Raw genomic sequence first — 26,914 nt, forward strand, 5'->3', positions numbered from 1 at the left:
TTGCTTTGCTTCAGGCCATGTAAAGCTACTGTAATTCTCCTGCCCAAGAGACAAATTGAGTTTTCAGGTCTTGAAACATGAACTAAAAAGCATTTAGAAAGCATTAAAAGTGACATCCCTGAAGCAATTAGATTCCAAGCTCACTCAAAACAACAGGTATACTATAATTTGTTCCAAATAATTCCTCTTGCCCCATCAGACACTGTCTAACCATTACTCTGCTGAATTTGAAGCTAACAACTTACTGCTCTTCATCTCCCCTCTACATGCCTGTCTCTGCTGGGCAAATCATATAACTAAAACAGCAGTTCAATTAGTCAATGGATAACTGAAGATAGCACTGTATAATGGACCTTAAAGAAGCCAGACATTCATTAACCGGAAGATACTTCACATAGGTATGATACCACTTTAATAAACAGGTTGAATCCTCAGTCAGGTTAATCTCTACATACTACATCATGGGTTTATCCCTAGAAAATTTATTCCAAATTCACAATTATACATTCTATGATTATTTTGTAAACCACACAGAGAAAGAAAATTTTCTACATCTTGCAGTGCTGAAGATGGAGCGCAGGGCCTTGACATGCTAGTTCTGAACTACAGCCCCAGCACTACTCTTGCGTTTCTAATTAGGATACAATAGTCAAGAGTATTTTGACATAAAGTATGTTCTCTTTGACTCATACTCCAGGTTAGTAGACACTGAGGATTAGGATTACCCGCCTATTGAAAACCAAGAATCATCTCTACTTTCTCTATGCTGTATCTAATGAAAGCCCTTGCCTATAAGGAGCAGACATCTACTTCTCCCATTTTAAAATTCTTCTCTTCTCATAGTATGTGATTGCTGGTGAAGTTGGAAAGGCTCCTAATCAAGTGAGGTCGACATATAATTAGAGAACCATTACAAAATAATGGAATTCTACAACACAGCTCATTCATCCATCACTTTGATTACTTTGCTCACCGATCATTCATTCTTCAAATGTTTATTGTCAGCTGTGTGAGTTGTAGATGCTAGGAATACAGTAATGAACAATATTTGAAAAAAAAAAAACCCTGCCCCAATGGAGCTTACATTCTAGTTCATCAAAAATTATCTCCAGTTAAAAGGTAAGTACTTGTACGTAAGAGGAAAGCATTCCGAAAGGCTCCCCTAGTCAGAACCCTAAAGGCAACAGTGACTACAATCAGTACTTCATTAATATTTCTTTACCCAAAGCAAAAGCAACATCCTTACTTTATTAATTTCCTTGAGGTTTAACTTATTCTGTGCCATTGTCATTTTTCATCAACGGATACTTTCTAAATTTGTGAAACATTCCATTAGTTCCTTGAAGAGATTAAAAGAGAGGTAACAGTTGTTCAGTTTCTAAAGCCCCTGATGATCAACAGGTATGAAATGAAGATGGTCTTCGTGTCTTCACTAGAAGGGAAATGGTTTCAAGACTACAGAACTGCTCACTACTCGTGGCTCTACAAGACTTAACAGTTCATTGACAATGCCTGTCTCTGAAGGCTTACTGCTCTATTTCTTGATGTCCTGCCCATTACCTGAACTTCTGCTTGCTTTCTTTTTTTTTCTTTGTTTTCTTTTTTTTTCTGTTTGTTTGGTTGGTTTTGGTTTTTCAAGACAGGGCTTTTCTGTAGCTTTGGATCCTGTCCTGGAACTAGGTCTTGTAGAACAGGCTGGCCTCAAACTCACAGAGATCCATCTGCCTCTGCCTCCCAAGTACTAGGATTAAAGATGTGCATTATTACGTGGTATCATTAGAAATTGGATTTGCCCCTGACAGAGACCAGATCTAATGCTTATTTGGGGTTACTATCAATTTAGTTACAGCTAAAAAATTCTGGATTCTTCTACTGAGCTCTCATTTCTTGTCCATGTTCTTATTCTAACATAATCCACTCAAGAATCAGGGTCAATTGATATAGTTAAGCTGAATTCTAAGTTTAATGCAGCAAGTTCTAACTCCCACTTTGTCTTGGGATTCTCTCTCTTCCTGACACAATCAATGGGAACGCTTTTCACTCTTACAGTCAGAACCGTCTTTCTTTTACCCTTCTGACCAGATGTTACAAGCAGTTAAGAAATTACTAAGTATGCCAGAGTAATAGAACAAAAGATAAAAAGCCAGGAATAAAAACACCAACTTTGCTATGCATAGGAGAAAGAAAGACCCAGTCATACTAAACGACACATCGCCCTGTGCATCATTTCTGCAGTTTTGCTTCTATATTCACTCAACATTTTATTTATCTATTTATTTATTATTTATTTTGCAGAGTTGTGGGGAGGGTTAACACGAGATCTCATATAATCCAGAGTGACCTCAAGATTGCTATGTAGTCGAGAATGACCTTGAAATCATGATTCTCCAGCTTCCAACCTCCCAAGTGCTGGGATTATATATGTGTAAAACCACACCCAATTCCTGCTCAACAGGTATTTATTGAGTTCTTCTTAAGTCATAGGAAGAGCTGAGTTCTTTTGTTGTTTTTAATGGCAATACAGTGACATGATTCCAAAGAAGACAAATCTCTGATATGGAGATCATGTTCAGTTTTACACTGCATTTTGTCTGACTCAAAGAAATGATAACACAACAGACCTTTAGCCATCTTTAAAAGCACTGAGAAAGAGAGAGAGAGAGAGATAATTCTAGGAAGACAGATGGTCACTGTCATCCTTTAAGAGCTGTGTATACTTCTCACTGTCCCTGTTTTTTGCTATGGTTTTCTTGTATTTATTCTTCCTCCTTTCCTTAACTGGCCATAATAAAACATTGTGACGCATATTATTTACTGAATTATGTTCCTGTTTACAATATGAAAACCAGACCAACTGCACATTTCATCTTTGCAGCTGAAACATGCAATAAATAAATAAATTTTAGAAAAGCTTGTTTTGAGGGATCTGGGAGGGTAGGTTTACAGTCCTTGAAATTTTTTATCATTATTATCCACACTGAAATTCTGTGTTGGCAAGAATAAATGCTACATTTAAAAAAGTAACAGTGTACATTATGAATCTACACACACACAAAAAAAATACCATCAAATTACATAGGGCATATGTATAAAAGAGAAAGATATATTTCATGAAAAAAGTAAATTTAATCTATCCAAATAATCATTTCAATAAAAAGAAAGGAACGCATTCCAAGTAAAAGTTATCACTTTTTATATACCAAAAATAAGGATGTTTCCCACTTTGAAGACCAGCCTTTAAGCAGAGTTTGTCAGGAATTTTTTTATGACTCTAACTTTACAATTTCTTCAGTGAGTTCTATGAACTGTAAACTACTCACCAATTTTCCAGAATTAAATAACTTCCTAAAAACTCTATGTAATCCCACCACATAAGAATAGCACAGTAACTTTTCTTCACCACACACATAAGAACTATAGTTAATAATTATAACTTATTCTTTATTTGTTATCTTTCTACAGAAATGATCAACAGCCTGACCAGGAAATTGTACACATTGTAAATACAAGCTTAGTAGACTACTGATTAGACTGTTATGGTTCAAGTACTTCTAGAACATGATATCACGTATCAAGTCATCAATTCCAAAACAATATTTATTGACAAAAAAGTACAAAGAAATGTACAAATGCACATTCTATCCCCATATGGTCCATCTATCTAACTCCCTTTTAGTCTAGGACATGGTCTTTTGGAGATATAAGGATGGATAAAATATTCCTCCTGCTTCCTAATTAACCAATAATAAACCACCATGTACTTAAGTTACATAGTCCATGTCATCATTAATTGTATCTTACGAGTTACCAAGAAAAAGTCTTCTCTTGTGAACACCACATGTCTAAAGTGAACAAAATACTTCAGTGTCGACATCCATAAACCATGGCTAGACACAAGTAATATCACATCTCTAGCGTTTGCTTGGAAGTAACAGTTCACAGGTGATAAAAATGACATTTGTAAGTCATATACTAACACACTTTAAGAGAGCAAAAGCCTCTTGCTAGTTAAACTAGACTGAGGTCACTGGAGAAATCAGCTGTTAGTTGTGCTTTTTATACTAGATTTAAAATCAAAGCCCCTCACACATCTAACTTTATTGCTTTTACTTCAGTTTCTCCAAGGATGTTTCTTGTGGAATTTATTTCCTCCAACATACTTAGGTTGGTTCCATTATGTCTCTAACAAGCCTAACATACTCTTCCAAATCTTGGTAAGTGCCGGTACTTTTAGTTTCTCTCATATTCTCCTTAAAATACCAATACAGATGGAGAGAGCCAGGAAACCACCATGGTTAATAAATAGTGCCTAGTTGCTCTTCTACTATGACCACTCAGGACAGAACATGTGGTTTTGTTGGTTCATGTCTGTAATCCCCTTGTGTGGAATCTATTAGATTGTATGTTTCTGAGTGGTATATTCTAGCCTTTTAGTTTGTGCAGGGAGCCAGGTTAGAATTTAACACTACACTGTACGTCTTACCTAGAACTACTTCCATAAAGAACATGAGTTCAGTGTTAGACTAACATGGGGACGAGGGACCAGTGACACATTTTAGAAGAGCTGGAAAATTCAGATGACCATTCACTAAACATAAAATCATCATTCCACAAAGATTTTATTCACATTAAACTTGCACAGTAGCAAAAAATAAAATAAAAATTAAAAAATCAAAACATAAAACTAAGCCACATTATTAAAGAACAATATACAATAGAGATTTGAACTTCTCAATGGCATTAGAAGGTATATCCATAAATAACATTTACAATTCTAGTGTTAGATCTTTCAAGGTGTCTAAAGCTTCACAGTGCTAGAAATGACTTCTATCAGAACACATGCAAAAATGTGCAACATAATGATCCATATTAATGACACAAAACAGCAGGCCAGTTATTTATCATTCCAGCATGGCCATGCCTCTCTATGTTCTAAAAACAAACAACCCCCCAAATCCAGGTCCCATTCATTCTTCAATTATGCCTTTTGTCACTCTGCTTTATTATATTCAAACAGTCACTGTTAGTGCTCTTCACCACGACTTTCAGGTTGACGTCACTCCCTGCCTGCTGGCTGTCAGGACTGGGGGACGCCCCTCTCCCAGACTCACCTTCTTCCGGATGTCTTCATCGTTTGCTCCAAGAGAGGCATAGAGCTTGAATGCAGCCTGGCGGAGCTCATGGGCATGTTTTAAGTCGTGATCAAGCTACAGGAAGTAGGGAAGGGATAAATTCCAAATTAGTCCTTAAGTTACATTTTAATAAAATAGACCATTATAATACAATAATAAAAATAAAGCAAAATAACTGAGTTTCAGGGAAAGTAGCAACTATTAACATTAGCACTGCCACCAAATGAATTTTCTAGTTACTTTTGGGCTCTGGTCACTACTGAGATTTTGCTGTGTCTATGTCAGCGTAACTTGAAATGCAGTCTACCTCTGCCTAAAAGTGACTACTCTAACTTTTGGCATTGATATATGAAAAAAAGTGCATGTTGGACTCTTAGAGTTCAGTACTTCCAGATGGCAGTGTCAGTGGCAGAGGCGCACAGAGAGGGCACATCTAGACTTGCAGTTTCCAGCTGCAAGCTATACAAACTGAATTCTATTACACCAATATTTTCCAAATCCTGGCATTTAAAGAACTTTTAGAAATAGGGAGCCTTCTGTGAAAATCCTCAGCCAACAATCACTAGCTACTAAATTATGTCCAGAGTTTTTAAAGAAATTATTAAAATTAACTGTTGGTATAAGATAATTACGGCTATGGCTAAATAAACATAAACGGCACTGTTAGTAATCCTCCCATAAACCTGTTTCCTAACAAACTACCATAAAATTAAAATAGAGACACTTTCTCAGGATCCTTAACTATGAATTGTAACTACACAAGGTGTATCAATAACATTTTTAAACTAAAATCATAATATAATGTTCTAAAGGAGCACCTCCTAAAGGTATTATCTTGGGAAAGTCAACTCTTACTTAGTTGGCAGGTATTGTTAAGAGCACTATCAAACCCTCTTCTGAAACCTCTAACTGAATCAGCCACAGCCCAGACAGTGGGTCAGCTCTGCCACTAAGCTTTGTAAGTTAGCTACCACTGGTTAAGGATTCAGGATAACCAAATGTTCCATAAACACAAGGTAAGCAGTATCTACTTGGGGCAGCCATGAAGACACTCATCAGAGTAGCTCTAAAAGTGCCAACCCTGACAGCTTGAGGAAGGGCTCTGCAATGGAAACACTCACTTAGCTCTGAGTTCAGGAGCACTGGACCCTACAAATCTTAACCACATGCCAGCATAACTTACACCATACAACAAAAATTTGGACTGAAATCATCCACTTATTATTAACTTATTATTATTATTGGCATGATAATTTCTTCCCATAGGTCTAATATCTATACTTTTGTAGTTAGGACATTTTTGGATAATCCAACACCAAAATTAAAGATTACAAATCATATTTTCACTCATGCTTATCATTTGGAGATCATTTAAAAATTATTCTGCTTTTATGATAAAAGAATTGAAATGGAAAAACAATTCAATTCTGAAGAGAAGGAATAATCTTCCACACACGAGTTAAGTACATCACGAGTGCTTACACAAACCTTTTAGGACAGTTTCCTGGGGCATGCTCATTTTTCTCCTTGCCTTGCTTTGGAGAAAAGCTCAGGCTGTTCAGGAGACCAGGGTCAGGACTCACTTGCATACTTCTTATTGGTGAGACATTTTATCAGTGTGAGCAAATGTCCCAGGGAAACAGATAAGGCACTGTACTCATCACTTTTACTAGGAAAAGAACTCTACCAAGGACAAGTAGACACATAGCTACTTATCTTGTTGCCTGTTTTGAGCTAGGATCTTTTATTATGTAGCACAATTTAGCATCAAATTCACTGTCCTCCTGCCGCAGCCTCCCAAGAGTCAGAATTACAGACATGTGTCATCACACCTGGCTTCCAACCCAGAACTTTACTTTATTTATTTATTATTTATTCGTTGGTTGGTTGGTTGGTTGGTTTTTTTGAGGCAGGTTTTCCCTTTGTAGCTTTGGAGCCGGTCCAGCCTGTAGATCAGGCTAGCCTCGAACTCACAGAGATCCACCGGCCTCTGCCTCCTGAGTGCTGGGACTAAAGGTGTGCATCATCACTGCCTGGCCTGGCCCCAATTTTAAAACAGAAGACAGTGCATGTGACTAATGGTAGCACCTTGCCACCTCAGGCCTTTCTAGACAGTGAAAAGACACAGCCATCATTTATTTCCAACATTCGCCTGCCAGATGAGCGGATTCAGAATCAGTGTGTGAAAGGTGAAGAGAGCAGCCATTCTTGGGACCACGGTCACATTCATACACCGGCCCTGACCACAAGCGAAAGTCATTATGCTACTATCCTATCTGCCATGACCTCCTTAAATAAAGTTATGTTAATAGATTCTCTTAGCAAAATAGATTTGGCAAACAGGTTGAGAGGCAACAAGTCAAAGAAATACCAAACTCCAAGGAATGTTATTTTCAGAAAAAATAAACATGGCTTGGTTCTTACTGGTACAAACTGAGGTTAAACGGTATTATAGCATTTAACCTCAGGCTGAAAGAACAGTGTGAAACCAAATGGAGAAAGACAGAAAAAGGGAGAAGAAAGATTGTGGTGGACAGTGAACTGAGATCAACCAGGTAAAATTAAGAAAAATATCACCCTTGACCTTAAAAAAAAGAAGAAGAAGAAGAAAGAAAGTAGCACCAGAGATGATTCTGTGACCCTGAACTGAATGAGATACAGATATAATGTGTCAACACTCAATGTAGGGACCCTACTATTTTGGAGATTTAGTTAAGGGAGCCAAGAATGTAATTTTCTTCTTGCTTTGGTGTGTAACAAAAAAACATGTCCTAATAATAAACATTAAACAAGCTAGATTTTAAAACCTCACAAACTATTATCTATGTTAATAAAGATAAAGATCCCTTTACTTAAATGGGCTCTCAGATGGAATATCAATTGTTTTACAGCTGTGCACAGTACGAACACTTTAAAAACCCAGAAGAACATACCCTTTTAATGTCAGTGATGGCACTCACTGAGCTGGGATACTTGAAATAGTCAGCAAGCATGGCAATGAGGTGATCGGTTATGCTAGCGATTCTCTGTAGCTCAACATCTGGCTCAATCAGATAGGCGAGTGTCTCAGCTCCTTCAACTCTCTCCTCTAGTAATCTTTCCTTACTGCACATTCGAACCAGACAAGGCAAAGTCTGAAAGCAGGGAGATTAATTATTTGTTTTTTGGTAAAGGCAAAAGCTTGATGAAGAACATTTGATAACTAAACCTAATCCAATGGTATTGGTTGGAAGTCATGTTTCTATGATACATTTCCTCAGCTGGTTTTTAGAAGTAAAAAAGTTTAAATGCAAAAACAAGCAAAATTCAGAAGATAGTTGTTCTAGCATGCTAAACTCTTAATTATGTTAACAGAAACTCTAACTTGCTTTGAAATTTTATTGGAGAACCTTAGAAAAGATATTTGAGAACTCTTGACAGATCAAACCATGTCAACAGTCTATCTATCCTGCCTATGTGCTCACCCTAAAAGAGAGCTGGCAGTATAATCAGCAAAATTTCCTTAGTAATATGGTTGGGATCACATTTATTTACTCACTTATTTTTAGGAATTAATATCTATCTACAGTTACAAAAGCTAAATATAGCTTAAAAATTTTTTACCTCTCTCAGAGTCCACCAGCTCTAAAAGTGGACCATATCAATCACCATTGTTAAGTTTTCTCAATACCATGCTGGAATGAGTGTGATATACACTCGTTCAATTTTACTTCTGAGGTGCTTCAACCACCTTGACACTGGTCTTATAACATCTCTATATTAGGCTCTCAAACTACCCTGTGTGTCTATCATCTTTAAGGCTGATGCAAAGTAGACACTGAAGTGTGGATACTTAGAGGAAGTCACTTTGACTACCACAGTCAACTGTGCTTCACTGTTTTCTAGATTCCTGTTCATTCCCCCCCCAAACTTGGTAAACCAATGAATTTTATTGAGGTTACTGACAGGGGCATAAACGCTTCAAAGAGAGCTGCATCATCCTGTTCTAAGTTTTGCCACAGAATCAGAACATTGTTAATTCCTACTGTTTCTTATTAGGCTAGTTCAGGCTTTACAACTCAACTCCAGACTTCTGAGGGGAAGATTTTCCTATTCTTTCCTATTTTATTCTTTTCCTAACATTCCTAATTACTAATATTTATCAATACTATAAATTCATGGGTTATCAATGCTCCCACCTGAAGCATCTGAAAACAATACAATGATAAAGAATATAAGGGTTAAAGAAATAAATAAGCCAGTTATTTCTAAGAAAGCCCTTAGTAGTCTACATAGAGCTATTTACTCAGGGGGTTAAGTCTTTTGCCAAATACTAATGCAACCTAGTCACTAATTTATCCGCTTATGCATTATTTCTTGGTGCTTTGTTTGTTCAGACAGGATCTCACTATGTAATTCAGACTGGCCTCAAGCTTGTAACCCACCTGACTCATTCTTTTTCTTTTCTTTTCTTTTCTTTTCTTTTCTTTTCTTTTCTTTTCTTTTCTTTTCTTTTCTTCCAGACAGGGTTTTCCCTGTGTAGTTCTTGCTGCTCTGAAACTTGCTCTGTAAACCAGGCTGGTTTTGAACTAACAGAGATCTGCCTGTCTCTGCCTCCTAAGTGATGGATTAAAGGCATGCGCTATCACTGCCTGGCTTCTGCCTCCTAAGTGCTGGATTAAAGGCATGCGCTATCACTGCCTGGCTTAAACTTAAATGTTCTTAATGATCATTTAGTTTTGGACTCATCTTTTCAACAATGGCAATACATTTGTTTTGTTCTTTAAAGCAAGTAAGACGCTGGAATGTGTTTAATACATGGCTAGGCTCACAACACTTCTGTGAAATAGCTAAGTGAGAATTATTGCCTCCAGTTTCACATGCAGGATTTGAAGAGAGTAAGGAATTCCTAGCTAGTCAGAAGCTCTTGGTGTACTGACATGAAACACAGATACTCTCTTATTATGCATTTTGATTTCTGGGTGTAAGGGTGAGGTATGTCTTTATCTGTGTAATTGGCAAACAGTACTATTTCAATGGAATTTTACATATTTTTACAATTTTATACTCTTATCATAAAAGAAAGGTTGCAACAATAAAAGAATTATTTTATTGTGGTATTCATTACATCTAAACCCAATTTTAGACTAAAAGGCACACCACAGAAAAGCATCATGTCTGATGTTATTTTATGCAGTGCACTCATACCATAATGCCAAGTGTGTAAAAAGAAACAAGAATAGCAACATTCACACTCAACATTCTCAGAGAAGTAATTGGCTTACTTTTAATACAATACAGCTGTCATCTGTCCGAATTGCTCCAGCTCTGCACATATAAGTTAAACTGGAATAAAATGACACAAATTATTTTTGAGGTTTAAAATGTTAAAGAAATACTATTTGCCTTTAAGAGTTTATAAAACAAACAAACAAAAACAAACCCATACACTATTACTTAAGTGACAAGATTCTAACATTCCTTATCTGAAATTCAGTTAGCTCTAAAATAAACTAACATAATTATATAAACAGTAGGCTAGCTCTAAAACAAAAACAAACAAGGTTTCAAAATAAATGCCCCCATGAGTAGGCTGAGTAGCGGCATGTTTGAAGCTGGTGTTGTACATAAAGTGGGTTCTTTTATCTCTATACTTCTCTTGCTTTTCTTTTTTTTTCTATACTTCTAATGCTTAAAATTTTTCTCTAACAAAAAAGAAAGAGATGTTAAAATACACTATTAAAAGGTTAGGGGTCTTATGCAGGAATAGTCCAAGTTCACCAGCAGTGGAATATCACAGAAGACAGGGCAGCTCTCCATCAGAAACGAGAATCTGGAGGTCCCAACAGTAGCTCTGTGGGTTGGTCAGTGATTCAAGTCTACAGAGAAATAATTTACTCAATAATTGTATCTAGTCTTGAACGAAAATAAATATAATAAAAGAAAAACTCAAAAACAAATCCAACAAAATGGACCAATGATATCGCTCAGTAGGGAAAGGCACTTGCTGGCAAGCCTGATACCCCGAGTTCCATCCTGGGAACCCACAGGGTCACACGAGGAGAGTCAGCTCTCACAAGTTGTCCTCTGACCTCCACATGTGCTCAGTGGTACACATATATACATGTACACACACAATAAATAAATAGATGTGATTTTTTTTTTAAAAAAAATAGTGAATTCTTCTGAGTTTGAGTCCCTCAGGAAGCTGGGACAAGGGACAAAAACACATCAAATCAGCAGAATTATTTTATTTAAATTCTAAAGGGCTGAAATCTTTGTGGTAATGTCATACTGTCAGGTTTATTATGTTTTTCATTTTTTAAAAACTATTTCCATATTGTTAATTTAACAAAATTATTTTAACATATTGTTAAATTATTAACAAAAGACAAATACGTAGTTTGAATTTAAGATCAAAACCAAGCAAAGAAACAGTATAAAAGTCTAAGTTTTCTATTAGAACTAAACACTTAGCACAGAACTCTGCACACACATGTTCAATATAGTATTCACCAACACTGGTGTCTCTTTATCTGTCTTCCTAGCTGAGTATCTACCTGACCTAATTCTGTTCTTTCACACTAAAGACAAGGAGAACATATGAGGATTTAATAATTTTCTGTAAACAATTTCAGAGTTCAGCCTTGTTACTCATACCAGGTATTTTTAAAAAAAAAATGTCCAGTTTAGAAACATATAAGACAGTCCAGTGAATTTCAAGTTTCAAAATCCCAGCAAGGTGGTGATGTGAAGCGGGCAGATTAAGCTACACTGGTATTCCAGTGTTGGCAGAGTTTCCTCCCATGCTGTTCTGACTTTTACCATTTTGCTGACGTGAGTTGCATCTCAATAGGCTTATCCCTCTGCAACATCTTCACGAATATCTGTGGTAACAATTCCCCATCAACCAAAACTGGAAACAAAACAAAAGACAAAGAGTAAGAAAGTCCTCTAAATCTGTGAAGTTCAGAAATTAAATCACATAGGTATCACCGAAAGTTCCAGCCTACCATTTACCAGGGTCATCGATACCTGGGGATTTTCAAAAGCTAAAACTGAGAAGCATTTCAGTGCTTGCATTCGAACCTGTAAAGACAAATGAAGAAACAAAAAAAAAATTTAAGTTTTGAAATATGATTTTTAAGAATCTAAACTTCTCTTCTGAATAATTATTTAATTCTACTTAAATAATGAGTAGACCAAACTATAACTCAGAGCACTCAAAGGCTTAAGTTCATTCATTAGGACTGTGGGGAAAAAAAAGCGGCACCATAGAATTAATAATAATACCTGCATATCCAAAGACTATAGCAGAAGTCAAATCATTTTTGAAATAATAGAAAAGGAGAAAGTGAGAAAGTAGCAGGTCAAATTGAGAGAAAAATACCTAATCAACTCTAAAAAGCATTATAGAAAATAGAAGTTTTATAAGGCAGAAAGAGGAAGCTTACTAATAACTACCAGGTGCCTTTCAGGTGGACATGTCTGTTTCCGTACTGAGGACTGAAGCAAAGGCTTCTGGGGGTTTTTTGTTTTGTTTTGTTAGTATTCTTATAAATGTGTGAGATGGAATTGGGGCTTAAAACAAAAAAGCAATGTTAGAGTAAAAGTTCGAGAAGGAGAAGCTAGAGTCTATGTTGACACCGGCGGCTCCTCAGCAGAGTATTCACCAGATGACCAAACACACCCTCACCCTGAGCCTGACCCTTAGGAGGTTGGCAGGCTCTAGCAGGGCAGGAATGGGGTGACCCTGCCCTCCCCTGGGAATGCTCTGCAGCGTTGGCATGTGCCCTCAAGTGGAGCCTACAGGATGCTAACGATAGCATACTATTCAGACACCTGATTCCTCACAAACTCCTAAGTTTTAAAATTTGCTATGGTCAATAAACTTAGTTTAGAAAAGATAGGAACTGAAAACTGGGAACTAATGGAGCTGGAGGATGGCAGAAATGAGTGACCGCTTAAAAAAACGTTGCTCTTTCTTCTGTTCTTTAGAAAAGTCCCCGTGGAATACCACAAGGGGCATGTGGCTGGGCATTAACAAGACAACCACCAGCACCTCTACAACTACTTTGTTTGTTTTTTGGGTTCTTCTGTTTGTTTGTTTGTTTGTTTGTTTGAGACAGAGTTTCTCTCTCTGTAGCTCTGGCTATCCTGGAACTTGCTCTGTAGACCAGGATGCCCTTAATTCACAGAGATTTACCTGTTTCTGCCTTCCAGGTATTGGGACTAAAGGTGTGTAGGCTGCTAGGCTGGAAAGATGGCTCACTGGTTAAGAGTACTGGTTGCAGCCGAACTGGGAAGGACCAAGCATGGGACCAAATTGGTCCCTTTGAGTGCGGTTGACAGTTGCGTGGCTGGAGAAGACTGAGGGGCCACTGGCAGTGGCACCAGGATTTATCCCTACTGCATGTAATGGCTTTTTGGAAACCTATTCTCTTTGGATGGATGCCTTGCTCAGCCTGGATATAGTGGGGAAGGTCTTGGACCTTCCACAGGGCAGTGTGCCTTGCCCTCTCTAAGGATGGGATGGGTATGTGGAGGGAGTGGGGGGAGGGAAGGGAGCAGGAACTTGGATTGGTATGTATAGTGAAAAAGGATAGTTTGGCCGGGTGGTGGTGGCGCACGCCTTTAATCCCAGCACTTGGGAGGCAGAGGCAGGCGGATCTCTGTGAGTTTGAGACCAGCCTGGTCTACAAGAGCTAGTTCCAGGACAGGCTCCAAAAACCACAGAGAAACCCTGTCTCAAAAAACCAAAAAACAAAACAAAACAAAACAAAAGGATAGTTTGTTTTCTTTAAAACACACACACACAAACAAACAAACAAATAAATAAGGGCACTGGTTGCTCATCCTGAGTTCAGCTCCCAACAACAAATACATGGGAGCTCACTGACTGTCATCTATAATGAGATCTGGTGCCCTCTTCTGGTATGTAGATAGAACACTGTACACATAATAAATAAAAATACTATTTATTATAAATAGTATTTTTATTTATTCTTTGAAATTTTCATACATGCATATAATGTATTTGATCATATCTACTTCCTGCTACATTTTATTGGTAACTGATTGAAGGAAAACTCACTTTTCTGTATGAATGTGGGCAATTAGTTGGTTGCCTATGTCCCAGTGCATGGCCCTACACCCACCTGCACATGGTCGGAACTGACTGGATTCAGAAAAGTAATGATGATGATATTATATTATTATATCATCATCATCACATAGGGCATGAGGTTGGGAGGGAGCCAGGGTGGTGAGTCCCATAGACAGTTGGAGGGAGGTATTAAGTGTTTCTTGATGTCCAAGTTCTGACAGTCTCTGTATGACACAAGGCAGAGGAAATGGCTTCAGTACATAGCTCCATGCCCTGTTTTGGCTAGTTCTGAGCTGGTGTCATATCATTCCTATACTGTAAGCTTTCACCATGACCAATAACCATATGGTGGATGCCTGAGGTAGAGCCTTACCAGAAAGGAAATGAAGGACAAAAGGGCAGATGCAAAAATTAGTGCTTCTCTGTTCTGGCTTATTTAGTTTTAACAAGACACAGGACAGTGTCCCACTATTTCTACAGCCTGATACATAAGCAACCGTGAACGGCTAAAGTTTTGACTTAATGTTTAATAATGGATTATAATGCTGTCATCTCTATATAAAAGACAGTAAAGAAAATTATTAAGCCTGAAAACTTTTGACATCTTAAATCAAAACACAAAACAGAATACATTCTTATAGTGATATTTTCATTTGTATTTTAACAAATAAAGCTTGCCTAAAGAACAGAACACAAAGCAGCCACACTAGTCAGCCATACAGGCCAGGCTGTGGTGGCACACACCTTTAATCCCAGTGGCCATACTAGTTAGCTGTAGAGGCTGGGCGGTGGTAGTGCATGCCTTTAATCCCAGCACTAGAGAGGAATATTAGGGGAATATGAGGGGGAATGAGAGAGGAACTCACTCCTCTTTCAGTCTGAAAATTTCAAAGAGGTAAGAGCTTTCTAGTGGCTTGGCTGCTTTGCTTTTCTGATCTTCAGGCTTAACCCCAATACCTGTCTCTGGTTTTTATTAATCGTGCTACACATTCTAAATGTTGATATATATGTAGGTATATACTGCAGGTTTGAGTTTGTGTAGCTAGAGAAAGATTCCAAATATAAAACCCAAAGTCTCCCCAGCAAGTTAGCTGCTGCTCCTGCACACTTGAAGGCATCACCTTGAGCAGCGGGTTTAGCATTGTAAACTGATGAGAGAGACCTGAAATACTATTTCACAAATGAAAATCCACAACTCATGGCATAAAATGTTCTAAAAAAAAAATAAAGAAGGAAGGACAATGTTTTTCCAATAGAAGAACATACTATAGTAACATGTGCCCTGTACCACTCTACTGATGGAACATAGCGCCCTGTACGACTGATGGAAGATATCATCCTGTATGGGTGGATGGAAATCTACTGATCACAGTTAGAACAATAAAATATGTAGGTGTCTTTCTTTTAATGAAGATGAAGATAAAATCTGACATGACTTTTTTCATCTTACTTTGTAAGAGGGTGAGGTTAGTAGGTGAGCAATGTTCTGAACTGCCCCATGGTTAAACAAAATTGTTTGATGATCTGGTCCCTGCAAGAAAAGAGAATATAGTAACACATTAACAAAAATCATGCTTCTGATTAAACTACACTTATCTAAGTAAACTATGCTTTTTACAGCATAGATTTCATAGTTGCCCCATGCTTGGACAAACTCAAACCCCAAAGCAAGGCAGACAGACCTTAGTACATAAAGTGCTGCCACAACTCCACCATGACATGTCTACATCCCCCTCTTTACTTCCGAAGAATAAAGATGGGAAAAAGAATCTAGCTCAGTAGTTCAACCTTCCTAAAGCTGCAACCCTTGAATACAGTTTCTCATGTTGTGGTGACCTCCCAACCAATTTATTTATTGATACATTATAATAGTGCTATGGTTACAAATTATAATGTAAATATGTGATATGCAATCACTCACAAAAGGGGCCGGAGTCGCAATCCACAGGTTGAGATCACAATTTAGGAGGATGAGCTACAATAGTGGATGTATGCTTATGTAGAAACTTAGGTGACAAAGATAAATTCCCAGAGTACAAGGGCACAGTGTACTTATTATCAGCTATCCACCCATAAAGGTGCAAAACATCCTTTATAACTGCTTGACAATATCCTCAAGGCATAGGTTTTAAGTACATTTTCCTTTCTCCCCGCTCACTTACACACCTGTAGATAAAATTATGGGCACTACTCACTGAGGACTCACTGTGTGACAGGCATTGCTCTAAATGTTTTTATTCAACTGTCTGGTTTGAAATAACTTATTTATTATAAACATGATGGTGGAGATTATTATGGGGGAGCCAAATAAAAAAAACAGGTCTCCTATAAATCTCTCTCATTTTAAATCTCAAGAAACTGAAAAGCTTCTGTACAGCAAAGGAAACTGAACTATGCGAAAAGGAAGCCATAGATTGGGAGAAAAATCTTTGACAGCTTAGTCAACTGACAGAGGATTAGTGTCTAGAGTATACAAAGAACTCTAACACTAAACACTAAGAAAATGCTGTCTAAACACTGGTGGAGATTATCTGAATGGCTACATAGGAAGAGGACTGCCTCAAACGCCTGTACCTCTCTGCTCCTCCTCTACAGCAAGGCTTTCTGTGATGTGAGGAGACCTAATTATAATGTATTATCTTCTATTCTTTAAGATATTTCTTAAATATGAAAGAAGCTGGGAGTGTGGCCTATAACTATATTCCACTATTCTGGAAGTTAAACAGAAGGATCACTACTAAAAACCAGCCTAGGCTATAAAACAAGACTGTCTTAAGACAGAACAGTCTTTAGGTGTGGTACTGTGCACCTTCAGTCCCAGCACACGGAGGCAGAGGCAAAAGCTTTGAGTATAAGGCCAGCCTGGTCTTCATAGTGTTCTCAGTCAAGGCTATACAGTGAGACCCTATCTCAAAACAAACAAACAAATAACAAAACCCAGAACAGAAAAGAACAAACTGTATATAAACCAATGCATGTGTATGCTTTATCCCATTTTAACTCAAATGGTAGAATGCTAAATACACTGCTCTAACCCTTTCAATTCTCTTCACAATGTATCTTAGTATCATACGTATTTTCTCTTTTGTCCTATGCCACTTCTATTAGACAAATGTTCTATGATTATTAGATTTTCAGTCCCTTGATTTTTCTCTAAAGTCCAAACCATCTCTCAACAGTCGTACTAACAAAAGCTGCATTGACAAATGCCAGGGAACAGATCCAGCACACTGCAATCCTCCGCACAGAATTGCTTCCTATTTGCTGAGGCGCCTTACTTTTTTTTTAATCTCAAGAGATAGCAACAAATAGTTGTTACCAAATGAAGTCTTCCTTCTTTCTAAGCCTCTGCACAGGGTTGTGGAAAGAACTACAAGGAAAGCCAACTGGAGAAGAGAGCTCACCTTGGATTTTTCTCAAGTGTCTCTTTCATCGCTGCAAGAATCTAGTGGGTAGGCAGAGAGGCGACACCCACCAGGTGGTGATTACATAAGCCCTTTCAGACTTAAACACCAAAGAAATCTCAGAAATCTGAGATACTGCTTACAAAGCAGCAACAATTTAGAAATTAGAATCTGACAACTATCATCACTTTTTCTTTTTTGTACCTTCATAACTCAGCAACATTCCAGCATGTAATTATGACTAGTTTATAACACAGTGCTTTATAGTAATCTTTTTCTGTCTTGTTCCTCAAAGCATATAAACTGACTTAATGCTGATACTAATCTATTGGTTAAGTCCTATTCCACTTAATTTTAGCTAAATGGGCCACATGAATGAGTCTTAAAATTCTATTATAGATTTTATTTATTTGGACCTATATGCAAAAAAGGAACATGGAAGCAAAACATTTTGTAATTAAGGGCAATATAAAGACCATATGGACAATTGTTTTCAAAGATACATAAGGATACTGTGTATTTGTGAAGCTGATCTTACATTTTGAGTCATTACTGTTGTCATGAGCTCATACTATTCCTTGAGGTTTAGTTAGATCTCAGAATACTTAAATGTGATCATTTAATAAGAATATTAAACTATCAGGCAAAAAAAAAAGATTAGCAAAGGTGTTTCTTTCTCTGATAGAACTGTTTCTTAGCTGTGGTTGGAGGGTGGCTGGAATAAACCCCCCTGTAAAGGAGCAGTGATATAATGATAAATCCCCCTGTAAAGGAGCAGTGATATAATAATAACCCCTGTAAAGGAGCAGTGATATAATGATAAACCCCCCTGTAAAGGAACAGTGATATAATGATAAACCTCCCTGTAAAGGAGCAGTGATATAATGATAAACCCCCTGTAAAGGAGCAGTGATATAATGATAAACCCCCTGTAAAGGAGCAGTGATATAATGGTAACCCCCTGTAAAGGAGCAGTGATATAATGGTAACCCCCTGTAAAGGAGCAGTGATATAATGGCTCCTTCCTCTGGGCTAGCGGCTGAGACAGCACTGAGAAACTTCTGGTGCAAACACTGCTTACAGGGATGGGTCTAAAACATCATTCTATTGTTATTAATACTTACATCTTGTGTGTTTGAACCCACTGTTAGCAAATAAATTTTAACAAAGTTTCACCTATGAGTTGGCCTACATACTGTCAAAACAAACAAGATAAGAAATCTATAGGATTTTTTGATACTCCCTCCAAAATCTTATATTTTAGGCTCTGATAATCAGTGAGGGATTGGATGGAGTTTAAAATAATTAGATTAGAATGTAGATGCCATTCCTGAAGCAGGTGAACTAATTTTACTTGGTAAGATAATGCTAAACAGCACAGAGAGCGACCCTCCTGCTGGGAGGTGCTCCTATTTACTCCCTCCTTCCTGAAGCCGGCAGCTCCTCCCCTGGCATCTGTGTTACACATGGTAGGAAGATGGGTAATGCTGTCCTCAGCCACTGGCTGGATCACCAGAACATGTACAGGAAGACACACAAGTTTACAGCGAGAACATTTACTCTAGTTCTTACTTTGCAACAGTGTGAGAAGATCTGGCAGATATACTCCTGGGTGTAGCGGGACCTGCTCAGCAGCGCCATGAGATGTGGAATCACCGTGGCATCCTGGATGGAAGGGAAGGGGCAGACAGTGAAAAAGAACTTAGGTGTTAAGCATATGTGACAAGTACATATCAAAGCTTCTTATCTTAATGGTATTAAATAAAGTCTCCGTAAGGACCAGTAAAACAAAAGTGTCATGGCCGTCAGAACTATTCAAGCAGGGGATAAGGAAAGATATTTTCATATTCATCCTTGAAAATAAAATACAAGAGAAGGAACTTAATTTCTCTCCTGTAAGTAACCAATGCTCTTGCTATAAAACAGCATCATAGCAAAGAGTAGGAAGAAATCAGTGCTGAAACCAAAATGTTAAATCACTTATACAGAAGAAGTGTTAGACAAAATAAATCTGTCATTTGGGGTCTTGTGATGTTATGGTAAGGACCTCTAACAGTTATGACGAGTTAGCTATTTTCAATGTACCCAAGACAGGTCACTTCAAATGATTATTCTACATCTCACATAAAGCCCACTACTGGGCAGGAGAGATGGCTCCGTGGGTAAAGTGCCTGCAGCGCAAGTTGCCACACAAGCAGGAGGATCAGAGTTCAGATTCCCAGTACCCAAGTAGGCATGGCATCCACCAGTAATCCCAGTTTAAGGAGAAACAGTGTAATCTCCAAAACAGGCCAGTTAGCTAGGCTAGCTCAATCTATGGGCTCTGGGTTTAATTTCTGGCCTCATATGTGCAAAGACACCAATACAAATACAAACACACACACACACACTCATGCCCATATACATGCAAACACACACACATGAACTCCACAGGCAAAAACAGATACATATAAAAATAGTTTAAAAGCCTGCTAGCTTATTTATTGTTGACACATGGTGGCAAAGGAAAAGAGAATCCTGCTTTAAAGCTTTCCAAGACTCCTTTTATTTGTAATGCAAAAGGAATCACAAAATGAAAGGGTATTTTTACACTGAACCAGATTTAAAAAAAAAAAGGAAAGTTGGCTCAAGCTTTCTAGGAAAAGTGGACCACATTCCTGAACCATATTCATGGACAAATGCGCACACAAATTTCTAAAGGATGTTCGCCATGACTGATTCTGATTCTGTAAGCCTGGAGAAGGGACGTAAGTGCCTATAACCTAACTAATTTCTCAAAGAAATTATGCTGCTCTACAGACAAAACCAGAAGGTGAGGAAGAAAGAACGCCCAAGATCTAGACGGGCTAAGTAGGGAAACAGGCTGTAATTCCCTAAAAGTAGAATCACTGCCCTTGACCAGCACTCTTAGTATGATCCATTGTGTTGTTGTGAGTAGATAAGAACAAAATAAAAAAACTTAAAACCTCAAAATAGCCAGAAGAGCCCAGAGGCTGAGAATGAGCAGATGGAAGAGAGGCTGAGCAGGAGGCAGCTTCCAAAACTCTGCTCACTTCTAACATGCTTCTCCCTCTTTCCTTTCTTCTACTGCTCTCTGATTCCCCAATGTTGTCAAACAACCCCCAATCCATTTCCTCATATGTGTTCCTCTCTGCCAACTGAATTTCTGTACCTGTAGTTCACAGATGATAAAGAAAGTTACATAACTGCCTCTGTTACCTGTTCAATAAATAGGATTCCAAAGTAGAAACCCCACCCTTCCTCACTGGACTGGCGTCTATTTAATGCCTGAGCAGTTCTGACAGCTGACCTCTACATGATCCAGCAGCTAAGCACACTGAACAGCTCTGCTGCTGCCCACACCACACCCCACTGCTGCCTGACATTTAACACTTTTGAATTCTCTATTGTCTCTATGATAGAAAATCTCCAAGGCATAAAATCAAAATGTTTCATAATTTAGAAAAACATTCTCACTTAATTTACATTTAATCAACACAAACATGAGCCTTTAAAAACATCATGCAATTAACAAATAGGACCTCCTGAAATTGAGAAGCTTCTGTAAAGCAAAGGACACAGTCAACAAGACAAAAACGGCAACCTACAAAATGGGAAAAGATCTTTACCAAACACACATCAGACAGAGGTCTGATCTCCAAAATATATAAAGAACTCAAGAAATTGGTAATCAAAAGAACAAATAATCCAATAAAATAAATGGGGTACAGACCTAAACAGAGAACTTTCAACAAATGAATCTAAAATGGATGAAAGACACTTACAAAAATGCTCAACATCCTTAACTATCAGAGAAATGCAAATCAAAACAACTCTGAGATTCCATCTTACAACTGTCAGAATGGCGAAGATCAAAAATACTGATGACAATTTATGCTGGAGAGGATGTGGGGAAAAGGGAATGCTCCTCCATTGCAGGTGGGAGTGCAAACTGGTACAGCCACTTTGGAAATCAGTATGGTGATTTCTCAGAAAATTAGGAAATAGCCTTCCTCAAGACCCAGCAATATTCCTTTTGGATATATACCCAAAGGATGCTCAATCATACCACAAGGACATGTGCTCAATTATTTTCATAGCAGCATTATTTGTAATAGCTAGAAACTGGAAACAACCTTAATGCACCTCGACCTAAGAATGGATAAAGAAAATGTGGTACATTTACACGATGTAATAAAAAATAAATGACATCTTGAAATTTGTTGACAAATGGATCTAGAAAACATTATATTGAGTGAGGTAACTTAGACCCAGAAAGACAAATATAATACGTACTCACTCATAAGAGGCTTTTAGACATAAAGTAAAAAAACCCAGCCTACAATTCACAACCCCAGAGAATCTAGACAACAAAGAGAACTCTAGAGTCATACATGGACCCAATCTATAAGGGAAGTAGAAAAGGACAAGATCTCCTGAGTAAATTGGGAGCCTGGGGATCATGGGAGAGGGTGGAGAGGAGGGCGGAGGAAGGAAAAGGAGTGAATAAAAATATATAGCTCAATAAAAACAACTTAAAAACAAGAGTTCTCAAAGTGTGTAAACTGTCATTTGCTTATTTACAAAGTCAAGAACATTTAACATTCCAAATAAGCAGAAAGTCAAATACTTGCTGATAATTCCACATCAAACAGTCATAGTGAATTAGGAGACATTAGGCAAATTCAAAATAAATTGACAAAGAAATCAAACTATGACTCAGAAATACCCCAAACTCACTGTATACAATAGCTCCTCTGGAGTGACAGGGCTGGTGAAGATTGTCCGTAGGCATCGGAGGCAAGCTTCAATGAACTTCAGGTCTGGGGATAGTAGTCCTATTAAAATAAACTACATGTGAGACACATTTTTGTTTTGTTTTGTTTTGTTTTTTTGAGATAGGGTTTTTCTGTGCAGCCCTGGCAATGCTGGAACTCACTCTGTAGACCAGGCTGGCCTTGAACTCTGTCTGAGTGCTAGAATAAAAGACATGCGCCACCACTACCCAGCATGAGACACATCTTTCACCCAGCATTTAAAGTACTGTAAATATAATATTGGAGAAACTGGTTCTCTACATACCTTGTAGTAAGGCAGGGATAATATGGCAGTCTAGTAGAGATTTGACATTGTTTTCTGTGCCCATTGCAAGACTCCCTAACACCACTGCACATTCAGTTTTCAGCTCTGTGCTTGAGGTTTCTTGTTGAAGCAAATACAACAATCTAAAAAAATAAGGAGGACTTGGTAAACAAACTGTAAAACAAAGGTAACTAATGTAACAACGCAGTGTGGTAAGAGCAGTGTGGGAAATATATCACACATAATAAAAAATATGGTGGACACAAGCAATCAAAAGGCGGAGTTGTAAAACACACTCCCAACTGATACTTTTACAGCAGGGCTCAGGGAACACTGCACAAAAGTAGGCAGAGAGACTGTAACTGTAAGAGCCAGAGGAACAGAGAGGCTGTTGTGAGACTGTGTTTCCTAGGAATGTCAGCTCTACCATAAGGTCTCACCACATGATGCACTAAACAATGGATAACACCAACAGACAAGTTAGCATGGACAGGGAAATCTCACAAGGCTTCAACCCTAGATAAAGAAATACAGGCAAGTACGAAATGCTGAGAACAAGACCAAGTTTTCTTGAAAGAACATGCCAATTGGTTATCCAGTATCAAATGGTCATCCCTGAAAATATATATGTGTGTGTGTGCACGCATGTGTGTGTTTATGTATATATAATGTGTGTGTTATATATAAACACATATGTAACATATATATGTTTATTTATACATATACACACACAGGTAACATTATACAGACTGAGTAAGCTGTATTTATATATTTTATATATTTAGGACTACTCACACCCATCAACAATTAATAAAAAAGAAAAAGAGAGCAAGAGGGAAGGTTTGGAGAGATAAAGAAGGGAGAAATGCTGTAATTATATTATAATCTCAAAAAAGTAATTAAAATAAAAATATAATTTATGTTGTTTTTTTTTTTTTTTTTTTGGTTTTTCGAGACAGGGTTTCTCTGTAGCTTTGGTTCCTGTCCTGGAACTAGCTCTTGTAGACCAGGCTGGCCTTGAACTCACAGAGATCCGCCTGCCTCTGCCTCCCGAGTGCTGGGATTAAAGGCGTGCACCACCACCACCCGGTTATGTTGATATTTTTGAGAAGTATTTATTTATACCATCTGCTAATTCAGTTTTAAAAAAAACAGCAAGAGAGGGGGCTGCAGAGATGGCTCAGAGGTTAAGAGCATTGCCTCCTCTTCCAAAGGTCCTGAGTTCAATTCCCAGCAACCACATGGTGGCTCACAACCATCTATAATGGGGTCTGGTGCCCTCTTCTGGCCTGCAGGCATACACACAGACAGAACATTGTATACATAATAAATAAATATTTAAAAAAAAAAAACAGCAAGAGAAAAAATAATCAAAGAAACTTTCTTTTTTTTTCTTCCCATTTTTTTTTTTCAAGACAGAGTTTCTCTGTAGCTTTGGAGCCTGTCCTGGCACTAGCTCTTGTAGACCAGGCTGACCTTGAACTCACAGAGATCCGCCTGTCTTTGCCTTGAAACTGTCTTATTTTATACAAGATAAATATCTCAGTTTACCAAACTATAAGCCTGAAAGTTGTAAGCAAGTGGTCTCTACAGAAACGGCACCATGCTCCATGGTATCTGCCACTTACTAGTGGGTCAGAATATGAACACTCCCAATGCCAAGTTCTATTGAATCTTAAATGCAAAGTAGAAATGGACCCTGAATTCAGAGCAGTAGTTCTAAGACGACTTCTTACTAATTTTTGTAACGAAAACATTCAGAGTCCTTGTGAAGTTCTTCATGAATGGAAAGCTTTCTTCTCTTCCTAATTATCCTATTCCAGTTTGAGGTCAGCTTGCCAAGGAACTACTCCCCAAATCCTCAACCTCCACCACTTATGACTAGCTTCCTTATTCTATGAACCCTGATGCTCCCTAAACACACACACACACACACACACACACACTTGTGTTTATGTGTATATGCTTCCTTAGAGATGACTCTGTGTTTTAAAACATTTATTTTAAAAAATGCATTAAAAAAAAAACAAGAAAGAGTATGATAAGCAAGGGGGCATCTTATAATTGAAGAAGTACATTACAAACTTGGCATGAATGGAAGAAAAATAAGTTAGTAAACATACCTTGGAACAGCTCCCAAAACAATGAGGTTGGCTTTCTGTTTATTGTTTCCAATTACAGCATTTTTCATGTCTCTGAATTCAGAAGGAAAAACAAAACCAAACATGCTGAGACAGCATAGGAAATTATTAAACCAACTCATTCACTTTATCATGCAACATCTTGGATTATGCAAGTCCAGAAGTGAGTGACAAACACCAACCCCTCACCCTTGCCACCTAGAGTGCTAAAGAGGAGACAGAGCAAGTCGTTAATTGGCTACAGGACTGTACAACAGGAGGCAGTGAGGATGCGAAATCCTCAGTCCTGGTAAAGACTTCCACTAAAAACAAGCTGGCTTCTTCTAACATGGGCAACAATCCTTTGAATACAAGAGTATGTTAGGCCACCTTTAATACAGCTCTGGGAGTAGAAGACAAACCACCAGCTGATGGAACCTACCTAACTTTGTAGTAAGGACCACTCTGTTCCACCTCCCTCTCTTCATTCATATCTGTGTGTGTGTGTGTGTGTGTGTGTGTGTGTGTGTGTAGCATGCGTTTACTTAGGAAACAGGAAGATTCTTAGAATAAAGGAGATGATCATGAGTGGTGGAGGGCAAGGATTTGGGAAATAGTTATTTGATCCTAATGTTTCAATGTGGTAATTCTCTGTCTCTCTCTGTCTCTCTCTGTCTCTGTCTCTCTCTCTCTCTGAGTACAGGTGCCCACAGAGGCCAGAAGAGGGTATTTGATCTGGAGCTGGCATTACAGGTAGTTATGAACTGCCCAACAAAGGTGCTGGGCATCAAACTTAAGTCCTCTGGAAAAGTAGCAAGCATTCTAAATCACTCCCATCTCTCTAGGCCCTGAACATTTCTTCTGATTTCATTTTATCTGCTTGATTAGTTTATTAGTTGTATCCCTTTTGGGTTTGATTTTGTTTTTTAATGGCTTCTTTAAAATTTCCAATGCACTATTTCACTTCCTACATTTTTTCTTCATATGATATCCCATTAAACATCAGAAAAGACTGGTGAATACATTTCCATCCCCATCCTTTCTGTGTACTGCTGTGGTCATACATTTTGCAGTATGTTGGTTAGAAACAACACACTACATAGTATTGGTATTTTGGCTTAGGTATCCAATTATCTTTTAAGATAAAACATTAATTTTTGTATATTTTTATAGTTGCTTTTATTCTAGCCACACGAAGCCAAGTTCTTTTTTTTTTTTTTTAAATTTTACTGTTTATTATTTACTAGCAACCTTGGAAAGAGACAGTTTCATCAGACCTCACTGCAAGGCAGGGATCCAGGAATATCTCGTTAGTCCGCGAAGGATTTATCAAAATAAAAAACACACACCAGAACCAGGCCAACACTGGCCACAGCCTAATCAGTCACACTGCCTACAAACAGGCTTCACTCCAAACACTTTCCTAGTTCCAGGGTCTTCATGGCTTCCTCCAGGTGGAGCATTCCTCTCTCCTGGCGTAGGCGGTACCTCTCAGCCATGGACTGAAGCATCCATTTGGCCCGAAGCTTGTGGTTGTAAGAGCCATAAACTAAGACCTCGGTGAGTTCGGAAGACTCCAGGGTCTTCAGTTCGAACATAGCCTGGCTCACCTTCTCGAAGTGAGGAATTCGAGAGCCGTGTGGGCCAAACAGAAATTTTAACACCAGTGTCTGGACTTGGAATACTTCTGGATCTTTCAGGTCTTCAGGAATTTTCACCCATGGTGGGATATCTTTACGGGTCCGGAAAGTTCCCATCTCAGTTCCTCCGCAAGCAACCAGTTTGCAGCGGAGACTAGTTCAGGATTAACTTTGTGGCCCACAACCCCAGCACCTGTGTCCAAAGCCAAGTTCTTTACTTCAAAGTAAAATTGTATTCCAAAATAAGAGTACTTCTATAAATTTATATTCTTGGATGGCCCCAAAGAATATGTACAGAAAATATAAATATGGCAAAACAATCTCAAAATTACCAATAAAATGCTTTTAAAGTACTTGCCTTAATTGGTAAGAACTGTCTGGTACAGAGTACAAGAGGGCAATTTCCTAAAGAGCAATGCTCTGCAGGTGGGGAAGTAGCGCTACTACACCT

At 38.1% G+C, this 26,914-nt stretch overlaps 2 protein-coding genes across 6 annotated transcripts in view; both read right to left on the minus strand.

The window, feature by feature from the left end:
• The window catches only part of Armc8 (armadillo repeat containing 8), a 96,266-nt gene that overhangs the window by 42,976 nt on the left and 26,376 nt on the right, over positions 1-26,914 (minus strand). For 3 of the 5 annotated variants that reach the window (XR_009056964.1, XM_057766273.1, XM_057766274.1), the window contains exons 3-12: positions 24,827-24,898; positions 22,704-22,846; positions 22,362-22,459; positions 19,194-19,286; positions 15,668-15,748; positions 12,125-12,200; positions 11,937-12,027; positions 10,397-10,457; positions 8,066-8,266; positions 5,112-5,207 (exon numbers count right to left, since the gene is read on the minus strand). Coding sequence is in view for 4 of the 5 variants with exons in the window: in XM_057766273.1 (XP_057622256.1) it covers positions 5,112-5,207; positions 8,066-8,266; positions 10,397-10,457; positions 11,937-12,027; positions 12,125-12,200; positions 15,668-15,748; positions 19,194-19,286; positions 22,362-22,459; positions 22,704-22,846; positions 24,827-24,898 (1,012 nt within the window). In the remaining variant the exon portion in view is untranslated. The remainder of the gene's footprint in view (positions 1-5,111; positions 5,208-8,065; positions 8,267-10,396; positions 10,458-11,936; positions 12,028-12,124; positions 12,201-15,667; positions 15,749-19,193; positions 19,287-22,361; positions 22,460-22,703; positions 22,847-24,826; positions 24,899-26,914) is intronic. The other 2 variants (XM_057766275.1, XM_057766276.1) reach the window with 1 other exon arrangement.
• On the minus strand, positions 26,230-26,580 carry LOC130872423 (developmental pluripotency-associated protein 5A-like). Its single transcript, XM_057766279.1, has one exon. It carries the CDS (start codon positions 26,578-26,580, stop codon positions 26,230-26,232), a length of 351 nt encoding a protein of 116 aa, XP_057622262.1.

The sequence above is a fragment of the Chionomys nivalis genome, chromosome 4, assembly GCF_950005125.1.
Source record: "Chionomys nivalis chromosome 4, mChiNiv1.1, whole genome shotgun sequence".
Classification (NCBI taxonomy): domain Eukaryota; kingdom Metazoa; phylum Chordata; class Mammalia; order Rodentia; family Cricetidae; genus Chionomys; species Chionomys nivalis.

Excerpts from the sequence above, each read along its gene's own strand:
- LOC130872423 (XM_057766279.1), bottom strand. The coding sequence starts at position 26,580 with ATGGGAACTTTCCGGACCCGTAAAGATATCCCACCATGGGTGAAAATT.